General features: G+C 43.3%; 1 protein-coding gene and 1 long non-coding RNA gene across 6 annotated transcripts in view; one reads left to right on the top strand and one right to left on the bottom strand.

Moving 5' to 3' along the window:
* The window catches only part of LOC113240758 (patatin-like phospholipase domain-containing protein 4), a 51,796-nt gene that overhangs the window by 14,955 nt on the left and 14,310 nt on the right, over positions 1 to 22,531 (bottom strand). For 3 of the 5 annotated variants that reach the window (XM_044391867.3, XM_044391868.3, XM_048213862.2), the window contains exons 5-6: positions 20,114 to 20,179; positions 10,883 to 11,035 (exon numbers count right to left, since the gene is read on the bottom strand). In XM_044391867.3, coding sequence (XP_044247802.1) covers positions 10,883 to 11,035; positions 20,114 to 20,179 — 219 coding nt within the window. Of the gene's footprint in view, positions 1 to 467; positions 10,623 to 10,882; positions 11,036 to 20,113; positions 20,180 to 22,531 lie in introns of those variants that run through there. The other 2 variants (XM_026478170.4, XM_044391869.3) reach the window with 1 other exon arrangement.
* On the top strand, positions 7,492 to 22,100 carry LOC130544347 (uncharacterized). Its single transcript, XR_008960568.1, has 8 exons — positions 7,492 to 7,561; positions 14,967 to 15,080; positions 16,973 to 17,195; positions 18,429 to 18,549; positions 19,203 to 19,311; positions 19,579 to 19,656; positions 20,326 to 20,487; positions 21,316 to 22,100. It is a non-coding gene; the product is annotated as an uncharacterized LOC130544347 (long non-coding RNA).

Below are 22,531 nucleotides of genomic sequence, written 5' to 3'. Positions count from 1 at the left end.
AAATATGTTTATGATGAATTGTACGACGGAGATGAGATGTCCAGATCAAGTGACAGTGGGGATAACATTCCCAATAAAATTAATCAACTGTTGGAAGCAGTGACTTGGACAGTTCCTTCTGTAAAGCACTAAAGATAAGAATAAAAGTAGGACCATGCCAGCTGAGGAATCGACTCAAGGAAAATTAACTGGGAACACACAAAAAATTTTCACGACCTATTCCAGGAATAAACTGGTTGATAAACCGGATCCTTCAACCATGTGCGCTATGAAAAATCTTTACTGTTAGGTTGTGAGATTATTGAAATATTTGACACAGTGTGTACAGTTGTTAAAATTGATGAAACGCAGGAAAGACAAGTCTAATAATAGTAGAATAAGAATATAGATAATAATGAAATACCCGTTACATTTATTAGTACTTTCGATCTGATTATCCTAAGTGAATCAGTCCACCATTCAACACATTCAATAGTACGTGTGCTTTATTGTGTCTGCTCCATAGGACACTTAAAGCATTTAAGAAAGTCAGACATAACAGATTCTGATTTAAATGATTAGAAAATGTCGTTAGATGTGTAATCAACGTTTCAATGTCTATAGAAACCTACTCTTTTTGTTTAATAAGCTTTTGCTTTATTGGTTATATAAATAAAATATGGTCTTTAGAAGAATGCTACAGAAATAAACTGGGTTTCAAATAAAAAATAGTGGTATTCTCCAGGCACCTAAACTTCTAGATATGAGGAATCTATCAACATTAAAAAGGGCAGAGGCATCGATATCTCACATTGTTCCTAGCTAGTAGAAATGGAGATTTAAATTAAATTCTAGAAATAACTACTGGGATAGGGAAGCTGAAACTAAGGAAAGAATTGCATCTGGAATATGGTAAATAAGTTCCTAAAAATATGAACGATATAATCACTATTCGAAAATGTGTGGTTTTAGAATATTTAAATCAAGTAATAGGAAGCAAAGAAGACCATCCATGGAAACATTTGTTGTATATTAATAGAATTAATTATTTTTCCCCCAAATAATCTCTATCCCCACCATGCAGCTCATACACATGGCCCCGAGATCAAGAGTTGCATGCTATAATGACTGAGCCACCCAGGTGCCCATGGAATTAATTCTTAATAGAGATGTTCACCATTGAAGGAGAAGGATGTGATAGAATTCAGCTGTTAAAAGCGTAAGATGAAAGAATTAAAAGTCAAAGGATAACAGGTAAAATTGAAGACTGTATATGTTAACCCTGTGGATACCACCTGAGAAAGAAGAACATACTGAGGGTCACTTGTGACTGCACGATGGGAGGGGTGAGACGGATAGATGAGTGAAAGCCATGTCTAGTTTGAGGGCGTTTCTGAGACTACCCAGTGGACGTATTCAGCAGGCACTTGGATAGATGGGTCTGGGGGTCATATGATGGGTATCTTGTCCATGGCTTGGTCTTGGGTGCCATCGTCTGATCAGTTGCACATGAAGAACCTCTCACTCGTTGGGAAGGAGTGGGAAACGGTGGGGGCTTGCAAAGTGTTGTGACGTGCCCCAACCTGAGAGGTGGGCAGAAGAAGTCGCTGGCATTGGGCTTTGGGAAACACAGCCAGAGACCAGGGAGGAAGAGTACCGGAGAGTGTGCATGCTTGCGGACAGCGTGTGGGACAGGAATGAACACTGCCCCCTGTGTTTGTCAACACCCAGCTCTCTGAGATCTGAGCGGGAGACACCTGGATGGAGGTGGACAGAGAAGCCAGACCAGCAAAGAGGAGCTTTGGTAGGATGTGAGTCAACAGAGGTGAGCAGTGGTACAACTTGAGAAATTTGGCTCTAAACATGAGCAGAGAGACAGGGTGGTGTCTTGGGGAACTGGGGCCCAGGGGAGCTTGTTACGTTTCATATGGGAGATAGCAAAGCCGGTTAGCATGGGTAAGTATGAAAGGGAAGGGATAGGGTAGTAGTGATGAGGGAGAGAGCAGAGAAATGATGCACCAGGGCCCCTTGAAAAAAGAAGAGGGGCTACAAGGTCAATGCACAAATTCTGGGCTATGAGAGGGGAGAGACATTCTGTCTATCTGAGCATGGAGGAAGGAAAAGAAAATGAGAGTGAGTGCAAGAAGGTTTGCTGAATTGGCTTTGAGAAGTTGGTGGTATTCCCACTGGAGGAAGATGTGTTTCCTGGCTGATTCTGAGAAGAACAGGCGACACGTGATAGTTGAGCACAAGAGACAAGGAACAAAACTTCTGCCACAGTAGGATAGCCCAAGACTGAATTTACTCGCAAACATTTGCCATTGGCTCCCTTTAAACCTTTAGAATTAATTTAATAGAACTTAAAAGCAGATTTTTTCAAAATCCGGGTATAGTACAAAGGTAACGTAAACTTTTGCAAAGTCTTATACTTTAAATTATTAAGTGAACTGAAGCCATTCTACCATTGGAGGGAGAAAGACAAATATCACTACCAACCATTAAAATAAGTTACTGCAGAACCTCCCATCCCTTATTAACAGACTCTTTCCTCATGCGGTAATGGAATTTGGATGTTTGTTTTCTGTTAATGTCAAAGGTAAGGTAATTTTCTCTGGTGAGTTTAGAAACTTGCACACCAACACTACCGTCTTAGGCGTACAGGAGGTTTTATGGAATTTTGCATCAAATGGAAAATAACTTGGAACTGTGTCATTTCCATGTTTCTCTACCAGACTCTAGTGCCTCCTTTCTTCCAATCCATTATCCTACGCACCGAAAGCCAGGACAGCCCTGACAGCAGAGCGTCTCTCTGTTACCACCCTAGCAGCCTTCACTCCATAAAATGCCACTTTTTGCCACTAGGATCCTTAGTCTCTGTCTCCAGGTGTCTGCTATTTAATTGTGGTAGAAAGCCACAGAGACCACAGATTGGTTTCACAAATGGTAGATTCAGTGATCCGAGCTGGCCTGGCAGACCCACATTTTCTTCACAGCTGTTCTAAACTAGAATGATCTGACTTTTGTTCTGAGATGAAAGCCAGTGCCCTGCTTGCTTTTCTCAATGGCTCAGAAACGTTTGGCATAGCCAACGAGTCCCCTTAAGATCCTGTTTTTCTGATGGAGTTCCTCCTCGGTTTTCCACCAGCGCTTCTGAGCTGGCTTCTACCAACTTCCACTGGAAATGTGCTTGATATATGGATGCCCTCTATGCTCTCTTCCTTTTCCCCATGCGCTGGATCTTCCTCATTTGCTGACAGATACTCTTGCCTCTTCCTTCCCTGTCTCCCAGCTGTCCCCAACCAAAAATAGTGTCTTATCCACACATCTAACTTCCACGTTTACGGTCTTCTCTCCATCCCTTTAATACCAAACATCGTGGGGGAAAATCTGTCAATAAAATACGGCAATATTGCCTGTACCATCTGCCATTGTTCCCCCCCCCCCCCGGAACAATTTCTTCTTCCCATTACTGTGGAAAATACCATCTGACCAGTATAAACTCAATGAATCATTTGGTAATGTCACTTAAAAAAAAAATGCAGATTCTGTTTATTAGGTTGAGCATGAAGCCTGAGCTTCTGCATTTCTAACAAGTTCCCAAGTGATGCCCCAGCATTGGTTACAAGACCACAGTTTGAAATCCTGGAACCTAAAGGAACATCACTCCAAGACTTAACAAATGTCTTTGCAAGCCGTGCCCTGAGAACTAAAGATGAGCATCTTATCTACATCATTTATTTTAACTGTCCAACTCGATATTTGTTTCATGAGGCCATCCCTCCACAAATACTGGCTCTCGCTGATTGACAGTCCTGTGGTGTCACGTTCAATGGTTTTTCCATCCATATCTTACTGGCCTTCTCTGCTGACCTCAACACAGTGCACCTCTCCTGCGATTAAACTGTACAACTCTGGCTTCCGTGGAGGAAGAGCTTCTAATGGCATTACTGTGCAAACGTCAATTTCATTAAAAGCCAGTAATAAAAATACTTCAGTATTTCTCTCTTCCCATTGGGCTCCAGGCCTGAACTGTCAGAATACCCAACCAGAAGCCCACAGGAGGGCAGAGACGGCACGTGACCCAAAGGCACCCAATCAGAACTTTTTCTTGGACTTTATGTTAGGCCTATTTAAAAAAAAAAAAAAAAATCCCTCCCTATGCCCTTTGAACACTTCTATGGTAAAATAATGAGTTTTGCTCAGAGAGGAGCCACCTTACTCACCGTCTGGAGAGAACCTGTTTTAAAGCCAGATCGTATCTGGAGACGTGATTTGAACAGGTGCACAGATGTGCCTGGATTATACAACCAAAGGTACAGTCCTTGCCATACAAGGTGGCGATCGTCTTTCTTGTATTTCTCTTTGGATTAAGGTCATTTGAATTGGGTTTCCTTCACATGCAATGACAGCTTTCAACAATTAACTGTCCTAAAAAATGACCTCTATTTGGCTTCCCTTCAATAAAAAACATCTCTAATGCCTCCTTGGAAAAGTGGACGAAAGACATTAGGGAAAAAAATTCTCCAAAGAAATTAAGAAAGTTAAGGTTACAAAATTACTTAACCTTTCTTGGCTGTCATTGAGCCTTCCTTCTGCAAGCTGAACTTTAACATCCATTTGTCACATTTTGAAAACATAAACATTGGGGGTGTGAAACAAATTTGCAATGTTTGTGGCTTAATATGAAGAGAGTAGACACCGCCCAGAATTTGATGTTCCCATTCTGAAACATTATTCTGTATGATCACATAAGTAGGTAAATTTGTAGAGTTTTCAGGTTTCTTGCACATTTTAATTTTTTTAAGGATTTTATTTATTTATTTATTTATTTATTTATTTATTTGAGAGAAAGAGTGGGAGCAGGGTCAGGAGTGGAGGGGGAGGGGCAGAGGGACAAGCAGCCTCCCCACTGAGCATGGAGCCTGCCGCAGGCACTCCATCTCTCCACCCTGAGATCAAGACCTGAGACAAAATAAGAATCAGACGCTTCACTGACAGCCACCCACGCGCCCCTTGCACATTTTTTAGATGATTTGCATTGTTTTGCTATTGCGAATGCACTGTTCCACTTCTGAAGTTCTGCTAGTATAAAAGTACTATTTTCATATATTATGGTCAACTTTTACATGAATACTTCTCGCCATATTTTTTAGCTGATTATCTTGTTTGTCGAGGTGTGGAGTCATTCATTCCTCAACTGTTGAGGATTTGGGTGTGCAAGACACAACTCCAAAGGAAAATGGTTTTGCTCTTTTTTCCCACTGTAAATAGATACCATTTTCTACCACAAGGGATTAAAACACTTGCAGCAATGGCGGATTCCAGAGCTGAGGAAGAGAAAGTAGAAGAGAAGCCTAGAGAATCTTGTTGTGGAAAGCAAGGAATTGCTCGACGGATGACGAGGATCTGACAAAGGATGATGACACAGGTGTCGGCCAAACTAGGTTCCCAGTGACCAAACAGGCCAATCTGGGCATCAAAATAAACCATGATAGTAGCAGATTATAATCCATTGAATAAAAGAGGAAACCATGGGTCCACACGTACATAAACAAATGGACAGCTTGACGAAGAAGCAGGTATTTATAAGATTTTAAAAATGCTTGTGCACAGATATGTATTAGTTATAAAAGGGGGTAGAATAACTTTATAGGGGAAAAGCCTGGCGGACGTCTGTTTAACCCAGGTTGTGTCATGGGCCAATCCATGCCAACGTGATTACACGCCATGAGAACAAAGGTAGCATTACATCTGTGTTTTTCTTGCCAATCATGAGGAAATATGAGATAAACCTAAACAGGGAAATCCTATAAAATAACTCTGATGGGTGGAATAGTGACTCCCCAACGTCATGTCCATCCAGAATCTCAGAATGTGACCTCGCATGGAAATAGGTCTTTGCAGATATCATTCATTGAGAATGTCAAGCGGAGATTGTCCTGGATTTAGGGTGGTCCCTCAGTGCAAAGACTGGCATCCTTATGGGAACATAAGCAGACACATGCACAGGGAGGAAGTCCATGTGAAGACAAGCAGTGTTGGAATGATGCTGCCACAGCCAAGAAATGACGAAGACTGCCACCAGCCACCGGACGTTGGGAGGGAGGCATGGAGCAGAGATTTCTTTAAGCCTCCAGAAGTAACCAAGCTGGCCAACACCTTAATTTCTGGATTCTGGCCTCCTGAACCCGTGAAAGAGTAAGTTTCTGCTGTTTTAAGCCAACCAGTTTGTGGTTCTATTTATGGCCATCCTAGGAAACAAATAGGGGAAAGGACCCATAATCTTCCAAACTCCCAGTGATACTCCCAGTGCCGTGAAGTCAAAGACTGGATAACATGGTCCAAACTGTAAGAAACTGAAGACACATGGTCCAGACCGAAGGGCACTAGTTAATGAGACCCCAAAGTGCTCCCTCACCCCTTCTGCCTTGTGAGCACATGGCGGGAACATGGCTGTCTCTGAACCAGGAAGCTGGTCTTCAGCAGACACCAAACCTGCTGTGTCTTCACCTGGGACTTGCAGCCTCTGGAACCGTGAGAAGTAAATTCCTGTTGTCTAGATGCCATCCAGTGTCTGGTGTTGTGTTCTAGCAGCCCAAAGGGTCTAGCACATCTTGATACGGACAGTAACATTGCCATGATTCTGTTCAGCTAGTGGAAGGAGCAATCAGAAATAGCAAAGTGAAGCACATCCCCTCCCGCTTTAGGGGGGATCAGCACTGCTAACTGCCTTGGGTTTGAAGTCACGTGCATCTGCTTCAGGCTGCTCAGCACAGCTCCATCTCCCAGCTCCACAGCCTTGCCAGGAGCTACCTTTGGGGGCACTGGGAAGGGTGCCCATTGCCAAAGTGTCCCCCATGTAAGCAAGCCCAGGGAGCTATCACTCTTTGGGCAAATTTTCCCCTTTCCCGAAGGGACTTCTGGATTGGAACAGGTGTCATCCCTCAGCCTCTCAACTAGGGTTTCTCTTCTCTTCCCAGGTGAGTGATGGGTTGGGGGTGATGGTGGAGCTCTGATCTTGGCTAGCAGTGGATACCAGTACGTCTCTGTGGTCACCAGTGGATACCAGTATGTCTCTATGGGCTCTACTCACTTTGTGACCAACGGCAAGGCAGCAACCTTGCACACCCCTCAAGCTTCCTGGCCCTTTCGCACTGCTGGTGTGGCCTGAATTTCTTGCATCTCCATTTCCTAGTTGATCGAATGCGCTGCATGAAGGCAGGAGCTCACACGTACATCCTAGAGAAGCTTTGTATGGCTTAATCCCAGTCTTTGGAGGTAGAGCATGTCATCTGACCTGCACTTCTCAGGATGGGACTGAGCACATGTCTAAATGCACGAACCTTCCCAGCCTACAGACCCCAGCCTTTGAGCCAGGGGGGACGCGGCAGCCATGAGCTTGCCCACAGCTGCAAGATCATACGGCAAAGCCAAGAAACCCATCAGGAGAGGGCTATGTTCCTGCACTGGCTGGAACTTTGTGGCTTTCCATATGTGGACGGTACAGCGGTCGGCGCTTTCCTTGGTCCGCCCACGAAAGTGAATTTGACTGTATACAGCTTAAAGGACATTTGTAAACACGGTAGGTAAATGAAAAATTCACAGTAAGTAAATGAAAGAATCAGTAAGTAAACGCTTCACGTCTGCACGGTTCAGACGTACATGCCATGCACTTCAGGTATGTGCATGCCTGCATACAGATGTACGTTTAAGGTCGCTTGTCCACATGCGTGGTTCTGACCACGTGACGTTACCTTATTCCCGGGTTAAGTTGGAGATGCTATTCTTGTAAGGAGTGCAGGGATGTATATTCGGAAATACTGTCTGAATCCTACGTGTGCCCCTCTGTAAGTCAGTCAAGTGCATGAGGAATTAGACCGAAGGGACAAATGTCAGGAATACATAAATATATGTATTAGCATGGAGTAAGCCAAGGCTTCAGTTGTGTCACCAGAGGTCAAACTAAGGGCAAAGTGAGTAATTACATGGTGAGTTCAGCCCAACTGAACTGTCGATCTGCAAATAATAATAATAACTGTAATTAATAATAATTACTAGAAATTATCAGTAATTGCAGCTAATCGTTAGTAATTATTATTGTTGTTGTTTAAAAATGTGTCCACTTTTTGTGGCCTTTAGAGATTGCTTTTCCTCCCACTTTGAGTTATGGGGATAATTACTGCAACTTTCCAATTTTATTTTGCTATAGTGAAGATAGAGCGTAGGCAAAAAGCCCTCAAAACCGTGAACTTCCTTAATTATTGGTTCCTCAACTATAAAATTAAGGGACTGGATCCAAAAACTTTCTGTGATTAATATTTACAAATATAAAAAGGGGGAAAGTTGTTATATGTATCTGTTTTAACCATCAGGAGAAAAAAAAATTAAGAGCAGAACAACTGAAATCTGCCCATTATAAGTGCCCTTGTCTGTTTAGACTCCTATTCAATGCCCAGAGCCATACGGCTGTTTCTTTGCAAGCTTCTGCTACACACACAATACGTCCAATATTGGGAAACCACAATGTAACAGAGGTTTGGTTTGGTTTTAATATACTACTTGCTCCTTTAGAGCATTATTTAACTTCAAAACCAAATCTAGTTTCTCTAATTGTCAATGGAAACGGGGTTACCATAGTTACAAAGTAAAGAGTGTTACTGAAAAGAAGAAGAGAAAGACTAATGAAATTTTAAATGACAGATTCAAAGGCATTAGGAAACTGCCCCCACAGGGGACAGGGAACATATCAGGCTGACAATCACAGTAATTACCCCGCAAACCTATCAGGATCTGGGTCTGCTGGGAGTGCCTGGTTTCCATCAGTAGAGATGCATGAGGACACATTCTGAGCACCACAGAGCATGCATTGTGACCCGCCCCGCTCGAGAACTCGGACCAGCACCCCTGGCTTGTAGAAACTAGACCCCGCAGTATACTGCCCCTTTTCCCTCATGGGAGAACATGGCTGCACGGCACGCTCACCTGTCCATGAGCTTACTGTGGTTTTCAAGGCAAGTTTTGTCCACCAACGTGGTCAAAGATGTAAGTAGTTGGTACCGCACCTTACATGTCTAACATGCCAACATTTGTTTTTGCTCAGGGCAGGCATCCATAAAGAATGCATTGAAATATCATACAAGTAGGATAGTCACATGAAATGATAAAAGGGGGGAAATCTAGTGAACAGACAGATGTGAAACTAATGGAAAATGTTCATGTCATATATAAAAGAATGTGTTAAGATTGAACTACCTAACAAGAAATATATACCCCAAGGAGTATCACTACCCTATCATGAGTCTGTGTATAACTCATAAGAAAAGAGGCAATCGTTGGTGGTTATGTGCTAAAAAGTGTGTATTTGGAGCTTTTAAGAGCCATAAAACTGATTTAAAGAATGGTTTCAAATGTTAAAAGAGAAGTGCATAACAATTAAAGACAAGCAATGAAACTGGTTTGTTTCTAAGTGCCTCTTAGTAATTAAGAGTTTATGCTTGGCAAAGCCCCATAAAAACAGATTTAAGACTTGAGACAGTGTCCACGAATTAGTATCAACCCACATTCCAATCCTCAAAGTGATAGGACTGCTGCTCAGAAATGCAAGAGCTGAACCAGTACAACGTGCCTTAAAATACTAGATGAATGAGTACTTTGGATTGACGTCTTAGTTACTGGGCTGCTTGGTGACTTGGTTCTTCACACGTAGTGGTATATTTTCTAGGTTCCTAGAGGAGATGTATCCAGTACCTACGCTAATGGCTAAACGTCTGCTGACGTACGGCGCTGGAGGAGAGAGAGAGAGAGAGACCAAGACATAGGGTGAAAGAGAGAGATATGGAGAAAGAGACAGAAGTCTTAATGAGAGCTTAGGGTTTACAACAGGGAAGCATCACAACAGCCTGATAATCATGTTAGCGGGGGTGAGGGGGCTGGGGTTTAAGAGGAGGAAGGTGGGGGAGGGAGGGAATAAACCTCTACTGAAGAATAAGGAAAACCTAGTGAGTGTCTGAACCTGCCGGGCTTCTGGGCTGTCATGTCCCAGCCACTCTGTGTCCTCACCAGGCACAATCACATCCGCCTATGAGAAGCCAAACTGTGTCTCCACCCCGGGGTGACTGGTACGCCAGGCAGACACGCATGTTTCACATGAAAAGCATGCAGTCACATTCCGTGTAGGAAGAAAGCCTACGTGGCAGGCCTCCATTTTCAACTTTCCGTAGTTTACCCAAATTGCTTACCCTTCTACATTCTCCAAAGGACATGACTGCTCTCTGAAAAGGACTTCTCATGACCTGTGTGCATCCTTCTCAGTGACGTTGCCTCATAAAATACCTCTCATTTCCTTACACAGTAATAATAAACACAAATATTACAAAAACTCGTCATAGAGAATCCTGATAGGTTTTTTTTTTTTAAATGATTTCATTAGAAACCTCCATCAGCAACTATATGGACAAAAATGAAAAAAAACAAGTATGAAGTCTGTTTTGCATTATAAACTTGTAAGCATTCTATTCAAACCAATTTTCTTTGAGTAAAAACTTCATGGCGTCATCAAAGCCATGTCGATACAGTGATTCCATTTCCGTCCTGCGTGGTGGGAAAAGGGCTTGGTGAAGCCTCACCAGGTTTGCCACGGACAACTAGAACAAAACAAATGGAAGCTATAGGACATTACCGTACAGGTAAGTGTAACCTAAGATTTCTTACCATGGATGCAAATGGTGATTTTAAAACATGAGTTTGAGAAAATCGAACTTTAAAGGTTTAACTTCAGCTGGAGAGTAGCTGAGGGTTTCTCAGCCTGGGCACTGTGGACGTGTGGGGTCAGATACTAGTTTGTTGGAAGCATGTGGCAGTTTTTAGGTGGTTATCTTCAAATATAACGGAACCTCTGACTCACCATTATGTCCTGATTGGCGATATTAACGTGGAGATCCAGCTGCCCTTTGTCCTGCGGGGAGATATCCAGTCGTCCACTGAAGGGTGAGATGGTCACCGTCCGGCCTACAGGCAGAATGGGAAGGCTGTTCGTGAGGCCTCCATCTACCCACTTCTGTGGAAAGAAACACCCCTTGTCAGCACATGTCAATGACATACCTCCCACTGGAAGATGAGCACAGAGTTTTCAATAGGACTCTTTCCTTCCAATAGAATCCATGTCCTGCAAATGCTCTTAAATTACGATTTATCATCACCAATCGGATTGGTGATGTTTGTATAAACCTTTGTACACCTATCATTTACCCATATAATGAGAACCTCACAGAATTGGGAAGGCTCTTCAGTTGGTTATTTTTTTTTTTTAAGATTTTATTTATTTATTCGTGACACAGAAACAGAGGGAGGTAGAGGCAGAGGGAGAAGCAAGCCCCCCTTGGAGCAGGGAGCCTGATGCAGGACTCGCTCCCAGGACTCTGAGATCCTGACCTGAGTTGAAGGAAGACACCCAACTAACTGAGACACCCAGGACCCCCTCTCCAGTTCTTTCAAAGCTTTAACTAGATTATTATACATAAGATGTACCTAAATGTTTATGACAACAGTGCATACACAAGAAGACATGTAATAAGGTTGGGGTTCATCATTGAATCAAAGTGGAAAGCCACGTTTACTGTTGATACTGAGTAAACCATCTACCACCACGGGACATTCCATTTTTATTACCAACACTAGAAACTGGCATTTTCTGTAGCAACCTTAAAAGTACGCCAAACAGCCAGAAATCCTGCTATTTCCAAAGTGGCTCCTGTGTTTAAGACAGGAGGTTTCAAAGCCACAAAGAACGGGAAGTACTACATTAAAAAAGCAAAGCCCAGTGAACTCAGAAGAGGTTCTGTGTTTGCAGACCCATACCCAGAGGAGAAAGATGGACAGAGCTGGTAAGAAAACCTTCTTAGAGGCTCCTGAACAGTTGTGGTGAAAAAGGACAACTAAAGAAACAGGACGATGATATTCCTTAGCTATCCATTTCAATGCAAAAGAGTGTCAAGCATCTTTTGAATGGACAGTATTGACATCATCAGCTCTCACGATACACGAAGACACACACAGAACTAAAGTACAAATCCTCCAAGCTGTATCTGTGATTGGAAATATCCTTCAGTTGACAGGGAAAAAAACAAAGTCTGATAATGGTTGAGAAGCCCACAAAAGCAGCTTTAGTGGAGAATTCTGTTATACTAAGTTTCCCCTGAACATTTGGAATGCATGTAGGAAAACCACAGCTGTTCTGTTCAGCCCAAAGGCAGAGGGAGGAGGGAGAAGCGGGTTCGTATCAAATGCCCTGACCTTGCCTAAAACATACATTCATTCTGTTCTAAGGTGTCTCTTGTGTTTTTAAGTGTCTTTTTCACTCATTTTTGTTGCTAACGCTAATGACTGAGTGATCAGTCCTGCAGTGTTTACAGTGGCTTTGGCCAGCCGCTACGTCCCTGCCCCAGAGAGAATAAATGTAAATACATGAAAAAGTGAAAGGGTGTTGAAAATTTGAGGGGATTGCATTTTGGTCTTGGAGAAAACAGAAGTAGATTAGAGTATAATGAAACTGATCTGCATAACTTGCATATTGTCGTTCTTTTTAAAAGAACATAACACACATTATCATGTAATTCCATTCTATGTATCATATAGACGCGTATTCATATGTGTTTGTGTGTGTTTAACACACCCATGTTCCCATGTGTCTGTGCACGTTTATATAAACAGTTTAAAATAAGGGAGATTTGCAGTGAGAAGGCCCCAAAGTATCTGCTCCCGTGCCTTCCTGTCCCAGAACTTCCTTTTGTTTTGTTTTGTTTTTCTGGTTGCTTTGGGCATGGATACGGATTTCTGGAATATGTTAATACCTAGAAAGGAAGAAAAAAAAGAAAACCTTCCAAAATGATCGTTCATATTCTCAATAGAGTAGATCACCAGTGATGTAACAATCTGTGCAGTTTTCATCAAGGGAAATTAAAAGTATGTACCGTGTGTCATACGAGCTCATCTGACTCCCTCAGCTTAAGGAAATGAAGGGCAGTCTGGCTCATCACATCGCAGAGTGTTCTAATTTACCAGAGGGTTAATGACTGCTGTTTCCGGGAACTGAAAAGTCCTTCTCCAAATTCTCTTCACTCTTGTTAGCTTATTCTAAGATTGGATAAATGACGGTGGAGAGCGTATAGCTTATCAAATGCCTTGATTAAATTTGCACCATGACCAGCTCCTCTATAACCACAACTCGATACCAGTGCAGACACTCCAAGCACGGTGCATCCGACTCCTGATTTATGCTCAGGACCTGCTGTATCGTTCCCCAAAGCCACACATCCATGCAGGCATGCTGATTCTAGCAAAAGCTCTAGAAACAACAGTGACAGCAGGAAACATCCCTCCACCCCAAACTCAAAGTGGAAATATTTCCTATCTAGTGTGCTCTAGTGTAAAAGTCTGCGTTTTAAATGCTGCTGTCCATGGAGTCTCTGGCTGTTTGCTACAGTCTCCTGCAAGCCATCTCCTCCTCCCACGCTGTGGGCAGCATTCTGTAAGCTGGTAACTACCATCTTGAGCTTCTGTGATTCCAGCATCTTCTGCAGGGAGGAAACCAAACCGTGCTGGTTCTTCCCCTGATGGTCTCATATCACGTCTAAAGGGACAGTGGGAACTGTCACATGCAAACAGGCCAGCTTATGCACGTGTCAGGACTTGTCAGATTCTGCCTTGCACGTGGATGTGCTCTGGGAACATGCGATGGACATGCCCCGAGGGTTATGAATTCAGGCAAGTCTTGTTACGTAGCTAAAGGGGAAAACCTTCTTAAAGAAAAACCTAGGGAAGTAATCTCTACTGTAAGGGCCTATGAATTCATTCTGGGAGTATTTCAGGGCATCTAGCGTGTGCCCGGACTCGTGGCGGACACTGAGATACGTATGTTCGTGAGAAAGACTTGATGCAGGGCTGAAATATCTTCAGTGTTTTGTTCAGAAAGGAAGTGAGTACAAAGTAGTTTGTCAGGAGAATGGAGGAGATGTTGAAAGCTATAATTATTATAAGTACCATGGCACAGGGCCTAATGGTTTCAACCTCTCCCATCTTACCTAGTTTAATCTCTACGAGAATGCTAGCAGATAGGAAGGTCATGCTAGTACAACCAGTTTTCTCACTTTACAGAAAAGGAAATTGAGGCTTGCAGGATTGCTTGGTGTCTAGGTTATAGGTTGGCAAAGTGCGGCCCACCACCTGCTTTTTTAATAAAGTTTTATTGGCATATAGCCGTGTCCTTTCAGTTACGTATTGCTGTGCTGCTTTTCCACTATGCCAGCAAACTTGAGTAGCTGTGTCAACAGAGACTATTTGTCCCAGCATGCCAGAAGTATTTCCTACCGGATGCTTTTCGGAAAATACCTGCCAACCCCTGCTGTGGAGCATGCAAGCAGAAGGGGTACAGCTGGTCTTCTCACTGGCACTCTTCCTTCTCCCACACTGTAGAACAGCCATGGAGATCAGAACTGTTTCCTGCAGGGTGGGGGAGGCGGGGCCTGGGGCGGTAAGTGTAGTCTGAAGAATCACTCTGTGTTTGCAAACATGTCTTGTATGATATAGAGGAAAAATAGTTATGTCCAACAGAACATTCTTGGTCCTTGATTCTCAAAATGGAGGAGAGACAGAGAGACAAGGAGATAGGTCAGAATCTCCCATTCGAAGTGAAGAAACACAGGAGGGGAGGAGAGATAGATGAGCTTTCCTTAATACAAGGGAGACAGCTTAAAATAAATAAAAAGTTTAAGAAGAGGTTGAACAACCCTGCTACTATTTTACTCAAGATTATTGGTACATTGTTGACTTCATTTTTGAATTTCTAATTTTTCATTAAAAAATGATACTCAATTTTGAGAAAACACTGAGTGTTACATCAGAAATATTCCCTGGAGGACTAATGTAACTTTTCAAACAGACAATTCAAAACATTTTAGAATGTTGCTGAAAACTAAGATCTTGTCTTTCAGATTAACTGTGAATTGATAAGCAGCTTCGCATCCAGCCGAATCTAGCCGGCTCTCATGGGACTGAGCCACATATCCATGTGAAACATCTAAATCATGAAGAATTAGACGCCTAAGGTCTGTAGCAATCATTTCATATAAATACATAGTAACAGAGTATTCCATAGTTCTCTTTCCCACAAATATGTCAATAATGAAAGAATGAATAATCCATAACCTTGCAAAATGCTCAACAGACCAGAATAAGTCAATGTTAAATATTCTCTATATAACAAAATATTACCGAAATTCTATTTCAGACCAAAAAACAAAACAAAACCCTAAAATCCCGCAGCTTTTCTTGTGATCTGCATTTATCAGCTCTAGAGATGTTCTTATTCTGCTATTCTGACATTTACGTCACTTATCAATGATAAAGCCATCTCTTAAAAAACAAAACAAAACAGATAGTTAAGAGCTGCTCTTGGAAATGCTCGGTTTTGTTTCAAACTGATGGCAAGGACCTGTGAAAACGTGGCCTGACGGTATGCATGTCCAGAGGCCATACATATGGACGGAACGTTCATCAGTAAGAAATACAAGCCTGACCTTCAGTATGTTTGCATTCTTTCATTCAAGTATTCAGCTGTTAATGACGACCTGCCATAAACAGGGTACTAAAAATGGTCTTATAACATGAAGCTAGTAAAAGCTACAAGAACTTGTTTTTGTTTTTTTGTTTTTTTTTAACTTAAGTTAAAGGAAGTAGAGGTCATACCCCTTCAAACAGCTGGTAGACAGGTGAGGAAGGAAATGTACTGTCTTGTCAAGTTAATCTTTAGTGTTACGGAAGTCTGACACTTTTAAGTGACTAATAATTGATTTTAAAAATAAAAATATTAGGTCCACAAAGAAATATTAATAAAATCCAGTATGTTCGATAAATAGGTTCTAGCAGATGTGGACCAAGGTCTGTACGTGCCACGGGAGTGGGAGGAGCAGAGTGGGCACGTGGCCCTTCTTGGCCTCCACCACACGGGCACTGCTCTGCGTCCCATGGCTCGACGGCCCCAATGCAAGTCAGCCTCAGTTCCCTTTGCCCTCACTGCCGACAGGACCTCCGTCACTTCAGAGAAACCACCACAGCAAACACACCAGTCAAGACGCGAGTTCTATGAAAACATGAAAACCTACAACAGGAGAGGTGTTTTCAGCAGGATGGAAATGTTTTTGTAATTTAAATCCTAGCAAAAGCTCACACCCACAGCAAAACACTGCGTTTGAAGCAGAGTTCACATTTCCCTGAAAATGGAACGATTCTGGAAAATAACTTGGCCTAGAAACCCTCTAAACCTGTGGGAGGCCATCAGGCTGATGGAGAGTCCATGTTGAGCACAGAGCAACGCTGCCATGTCCTTCCGGGTCTGCATCCATGGAAAAGGTCTCCGAGGGCTCTGTCCGTCCTCAGGCACATGCCGTCTCCTCTTTGTGGACACCAGTAAACCACCAGGGAAAACCGAGTGCTTTCAGAAAGCATTAAAATTAAGTAGTTATCATGTATCTGCTCTGCACAGACATGGGTAATCAGCAAGACCTGTCCTCCTGCCCAAGGTCACGGGCCTCAGTGCTGGTCTCCATCGCTCTCACAGCTCGGGGGCTGCATTCCCTGCCGTTGAGCTGTGGCTGTGTTTCCGCATTCACGTCCAAGTGCTCAGTCATATAATGGGAAACTCAGCTGAGAACAGCTGACCCCTGTAACCATTGCTAGTTGTCAGGTCACAAACCCAAGAAGTGGGAATGGGGATGGAGGGAAATAAACTTGAGATTTTTTTTTTTTTTTAAAGGAATGCACTAAGCAAAGTGGGGCAAGAGGCACAGTAGAGACACAAACATTGGAGATCATCCTGGGAAAGCTGCCCCCTTACTAGCTACATGACCTCAGGGAAGGACCTCAGGGAAGTAAATTGAACATCTTGGCATCTGCACATCCTCATCTATAAAATACCATGTAGTAATCTCTTCTGTTGCAGCTGACAGAAAACAATCATAGCACAAGTTTTACTTCCTTTTCTGGGAAAAAGAAAATGCACGATGGAGTGGTACGGGTGGCCTCCCTAAATCACTCAGGGCCGAGGTCTTTCCAGCTCACTCTGTGACAATCTCCAGCCTGTGATTTCTGACCTCATGATCCACAACAGCTGCTACAATTCCAGCCATCACAACTAAGTTCTGGGCAGCAGGAAGTCAACAAAGGTAAGTCCCACTGTAATTCAGCTTATCTCTCTGGCCAGCACTTAAATGTGTAGTCACACCTAGCTACAAGGGAAGTTGGGAAATGTGGCCTTTTAAACACGCTGCTCCAAGTCCAGCTAATGGCCGTGACTCCGTTGTAAGGAAGGAGAGAAAAATTCATGGTGCAAGAAAACTAGAAGCCTGTTCCACCTGCACCTCTTTCGTGATACTCTTACTAATACTTCAATAGGGAAGTGTTTAGCATAGTCTTAGAGATCACAGGGCTCTGGGACTCAGCTCTACTGTCACCTTGATCCCATGCTCCCTTTCTGAAGTCCCTATCTCCTTACCATCACATGCTGTATCTACATCCTGCCTGCTCAGTCACCACCTCTTAATCATTGATCAGATTGGCAATTCTGGGGGCGCCTGGATGGCTCAGTCATTAAGCGTCTACCTTCAGCTCAGGGCGTGATCCTGGCATTCTGGGATCGAGCCCCACATCAGGCTCCTCTGCTGGGAGCCTGCTTCTTCCTTTCCCACTCCCCCTGCCTGTGTTCCCTCTCTCGCTAGCTGTCTCTCTCTCTGTGTCAAATAAATAAAATCTTAAAAAAAAAAAAAAATAGGCAATTCTGATGATTCTGGATTCCTGAAACCCTCTTTCATAATACATAATCTCTAAAAGACCTTACCATTGTTTCCCATTTAGCCATTTCTATCATTGTCTATTATAAATTCAAGCTTTGAAGTAAAATCATTACATTTCAGATGATTATAAAGTTAACGTTCCTAAAATAGAGTTGATTTTGATAGCATCTGTATTCAAAATTTACAGCTAAAGATAAATATTAACTTCTACAGTAAGAGGGAAAAGGTTCTTAACGGACTTTAAACTAATTAATTTAGACTACAGTACCTTTCAAATAAAATTTCAGATGACAACATAGCTCACAGTCCTTGGGCACCAAATACCTGTTAGCTCTGAGAGACAGTATGAACGATAGGGGGAACAAACCCTGCTTTCCATAAGCTGATGTTTAAATCATTTTATGTTGCTCTTAACAAGAATGTATATTTTATTTCTAAGCAGTCACAAGGAGGGTGTTAGCTTTCTGTATGTACCGTACTCATATGGCTAATCAGTAGCGTTCAAGTCAGAATAATGGTCTGTCTTAGGCTCTGTGTCTTAGTATCTACATGGCTTCCCAGCTACTTAACCTCTCTGGCCCTTGCTCTCCTCATCTGTCCCTTTAGACCGCCATCCTGGGGCGGATCCACTTGGGCCCAAGACTGTACAGGAAGCAAAGGATTGGGAAGGCCAGGAGAGCTCAAAGAAGAAACCATGAGAACTCAGCGAGGTTCCCAATCATATTAGGTAAGAGATTTATAAAAATGCATTCCTTCTGTACAGGTATCGTGCTGGGCCCTCAAAGTGAGTGAGTGAATGTATGAATGAATGAATGAATGACAGATACAAAACATTTTTCATTACACACTTAGGAATAAATACATATTAGGTATATATGAAACAAATGAAATGAATGGCATTTATTCATCCGTGAGTATGTGCCTGGTCTTGGGTGTTATATAGATACTGTATTTGAGGGCCCCTGGGTGGCTCAGTCAGTTAAGCATCTGCCTTTGGCTCAGGTCACGGTCCCAGGGTCTGTTTCTCCCTCTGCCTCTGCCCCTGCTCATGCGGGCTCTCTCTCTTTCTCTCTCACCAAAATTAATAAAATCTTTAAAAAAGATACCGTATTTGATTATACAATATGTATGTTTAGTATGTGTTAAGTAGATGTCGTATGTGATTATAAATACAGACCTCTGTTCGTTTAAGGAGATAGTGCATTTGATTTTAAAATGCATACTTCTGGGATGTGTCAGATAGTGTATCCCTTATAAATACATATCTCTTATGTGTATTAAAAAGATACTGCATTTGATTACAAATATATATCTCTGGTATGTGTTAAGTACAGCCTGTATTTGATTATAAAATGTATCTCTCTGGTATGTGTTAAATAGATTGTGTATTTGATCATAAAGTGTGTGTCTGTGTGGAGGAGCCGAAGAGGGTAGGATGATGAACACTGAATGCAGCCATGGTGCAGAATGCAGAAAGGAGCTGGCTCAGGTACCTTCCCATAGGGGCGCCTGGGGGGCTTAGTCGGTAGACGGTCTGCCTGCAGCTCGGGTCATGATCCTAGGGTTCTGGGATTGAGCTCTGCATCGGGCTCCCTGCTCAGAGGGAAGCCTGCTTCTCCTCCTGCCTCTCCCGCTGACTCAAGGTTGTGCTCTCTCACTCTTTCCTCCTTTCTCAAATAAAATCTTTAAAAATACCTCCCCATAGTGCTGACTGAGACCAGACTGCTGGGTGCTCACGTCTCCCTTTCTCTCCCAGAACCCGCCTCCTGCCTTGAGTGTCAGCCCCACGTGAAGAGAGCTCTCCTGGAACGCAGACTGCCTGACAAACACTTGGGTACGTGAAGGGCCTGGGAGAAGAGGGCCTTGCTCCCGGGTCAGGGGCTCCTGTGTGGGGCACGGGGGGCAGTGCTCCAGCTTTGGCTGGGCAAGGGCGGGTGTGTGGCATCCTGATGCCTTTTCCCACCTGACAGCATAGGTCTGCTTATAGAAGCAGCTGTAAAGAGGACTTTATTTTTTGAAGTCCTTTACTCTTTTTTTTAACAAAAGGGATGAGGTTTTTAATCAGATGAAAAAAGGAGTATCTCAGTCATTCTGAATCTGAAGATCTTGACAGTAACGTGCCAGGGCCCCTGTACTTGATTTTTTCTTTTTTCTGTTACAAACAAAACTATTTATGAAACAAATCATATAAACTGATTTGCAACCACCCGAATAATTACAAAATTGGATCCTTCAAAGGAAACATATTACTGCTGGAAGTACGGAGAATTCATCAGTGATGAGAACGTTACCTGCCCTTTGTATTCCACTGGTTTCAGTCCTGCGTACACGGGCACGAAGCTGCTGGCCAACAGAACCTAGAGGAATAACATAAAGAAACAGCTCGTAAACGTAGGCATTAGCACGCATGCCACAGATTTGATAAATTTACTATCAAATGTGAAATCTTTCAAAAAATAATGACATTTACTATAAAGAATGAAATGAGTTCCATCTATGTCAGGTGCACACAGGACACCGTTGAATAGAAGATAACACTTCTGATATCTGAAAAGACCTTGAAGAGATATGAACAATTCAATGTTCTGTGAATCCGTGGACTTCACCTGAGTAACATCGGGATTTTAACTGTAGACGACCAAGTCATTACAACATGGATCTCCAGGTAGGTCTCAATTCTTGAGTATGTGCTCATAAATTATTTACAGTGCTCTCTCATATACTGTAAAAATCATTCTAAAGTCGCACCCCTGTGATGCCGGGCTGGCTCAGTGCGTAGAGCCTGTGACCCTTGATCTTGGGGTCATGAGTTTGAGGCCCACGTTGGCGGTAGAGTTTTCTTTTTAAAGAAAAAAAAGAAAAGAAAAGAAAGTTGCACTCTTAGTTTTCAGAGGCACGAGCCCCTCTGGTTCTTACAGGGGAGACTGGTCTGCAGCTTCGGGGGTGTTCTAATTTGTCACCAGGATGTTGCTAAGGGGAGCAACACATTTCATGCGTTAGCAACATGGTCTAGATACGTAATGAGACAGTGGCAGGTAGGGGCACCAATTATCCCTTACCTTTCTTTGAAAAAGTGAAAAAAGATTGCCATTTAAAACAGCAACCCAACGGAAGAAGCCGGGCAGTGGCAACCTTTCTGAGATGTACATGTTTTATTTTCCAGTATAGTTTCCAAATCCCTCCTATTCTATTTGGAAAGATACAGCATTAGACACTGAATATTGAGGATCTAATCTTTCAACTAGTAAGCAAAGACGCTACAGCTGTTTATTGAAATTTCATGAGATTGGGGGGGCATATATTATTCAGAAATGGATTATGGCCCCCAAACTGTTTTGTAAATCACCCATGTATAATTATTTAGAACTCAGAGGGCATTTCCCCCAAAGAAACAGTACTACAGGTATGTTTTCTGAGGTTAGCTCTCAAAGGCCAATTTATTCCAAACTGAAAAAATAATAGATCCGGACTCCAGCAAATGCACTTTCTACAGGAAGAGTCCTCTCTGGGTTGTCACCTGACACAGCTGGAATGCATGTATGTCTCCATCCTGCACCTGCAAGTTGGCACCCACTTTCCTCTGCAGCAGCTCCTCCTGGCTGCTCACTGCCCGAAGAGGCTAACGGGAGAGCAGTCTGTTTCCTGCATAGTCAGCCAGTCCTTCTCAGGGCTCATACTGGACAGATGACTGTCGTGATCTCCCCTTCCCCATGGTGGGAATGGAGGCCCCCTGGAGCTTCCCTGCCAGTCTGAACAGTGGGAGAAACGAGGATTCTGCCATGTTGTTGGGGGCATGTCGATGACAGAGAGAGCGGTCCTGCTTGTAACTGCCCTCACAGCACTGGGCTCTTGACAGGGGGCCCAGAAGCACCTGGGGCATCAGATTTGTGTGGTAGCAAACTCGGTGACGTCACAGCACAATGCAAGGACTCCAGCAGGAATGAGGGAAGAGAGTGACACAGGTCACACATCCGTGCTGTCCCAAGCTGTTGCTTGGTGCCAGAAGCAGCTACATAATTTGTGTGCCCGGTGCAAAATGAAATACAGGTGTTAAGAATTGCAAGATATCATGGGGCGCCTGGGTGGCACAGCAGTTAAGCGTCTGCCTTCGGCTCAGGGCGTGATCCTGGCGATCTGGGATCGAGCCCCACATCAGGCTCGTCTGCTATGAGCCTGATTCTTCCTCTCCCACTCCCCCTGCTTGTGTTCCCTCTCTCGCTGGCTGTCTCTATCTCTGTCGAATAAATAAATTAAAAAAATCTTTAAAAAAGAAAAAAAGAATTGCAAGATGTCAATAGCAGGGCATCAAACCAAAGTACGATGGCAATCTTGTGCGAGACTTGTGAACCGTCGACAAAGAAGAGTGAGTGTAGACAGGCGTGTCCTTAGGCATTCCTCTTGAAATGGGCGGCTGGACAGAATGGTGTGCCGTGACGTTTGGCACACCTAGCGTACAAAGGAGCAAAGCAGGAGTGAGCGTGGTCTCTGGATTTGTGGGAGATCACTTCCCAAGCCCGCGGGGGACGACAGGACAGAAACCAACCTTCTAGGCCCCAAAATATCAGCAGTCAGGGGTTTTTCAGAGAAAGGCTGTTCGCCGTTACAGGCACTGCATTCCCCCTAACTAAATTTGGCTCCGTCATCAATTGACTACCCCTCCAAAGAAACAATTACACACTCTAGGTATGTTTTGCAGGCACACTGTGGCT

The sequence above is a fragment of the Ursus arctos genome, chromosome Y (genome assembly GCF_023065955.2).
Source record: "Ursus arctos isolate Adak ecotype North America chromosome Y, UrsArc2.0, whole genome shotgun sequence".
NCBI classification, from domain to species: Eukaryota; Metazoa; Chordata; class Mammalia; order Carnivora; family Ursidae; genus Ursus; species Ursus arctos.
Note: the sequence above shows the minus strand (reverse complement) of the source record. Positions and strands in the feature narration are given on the sequence as shown.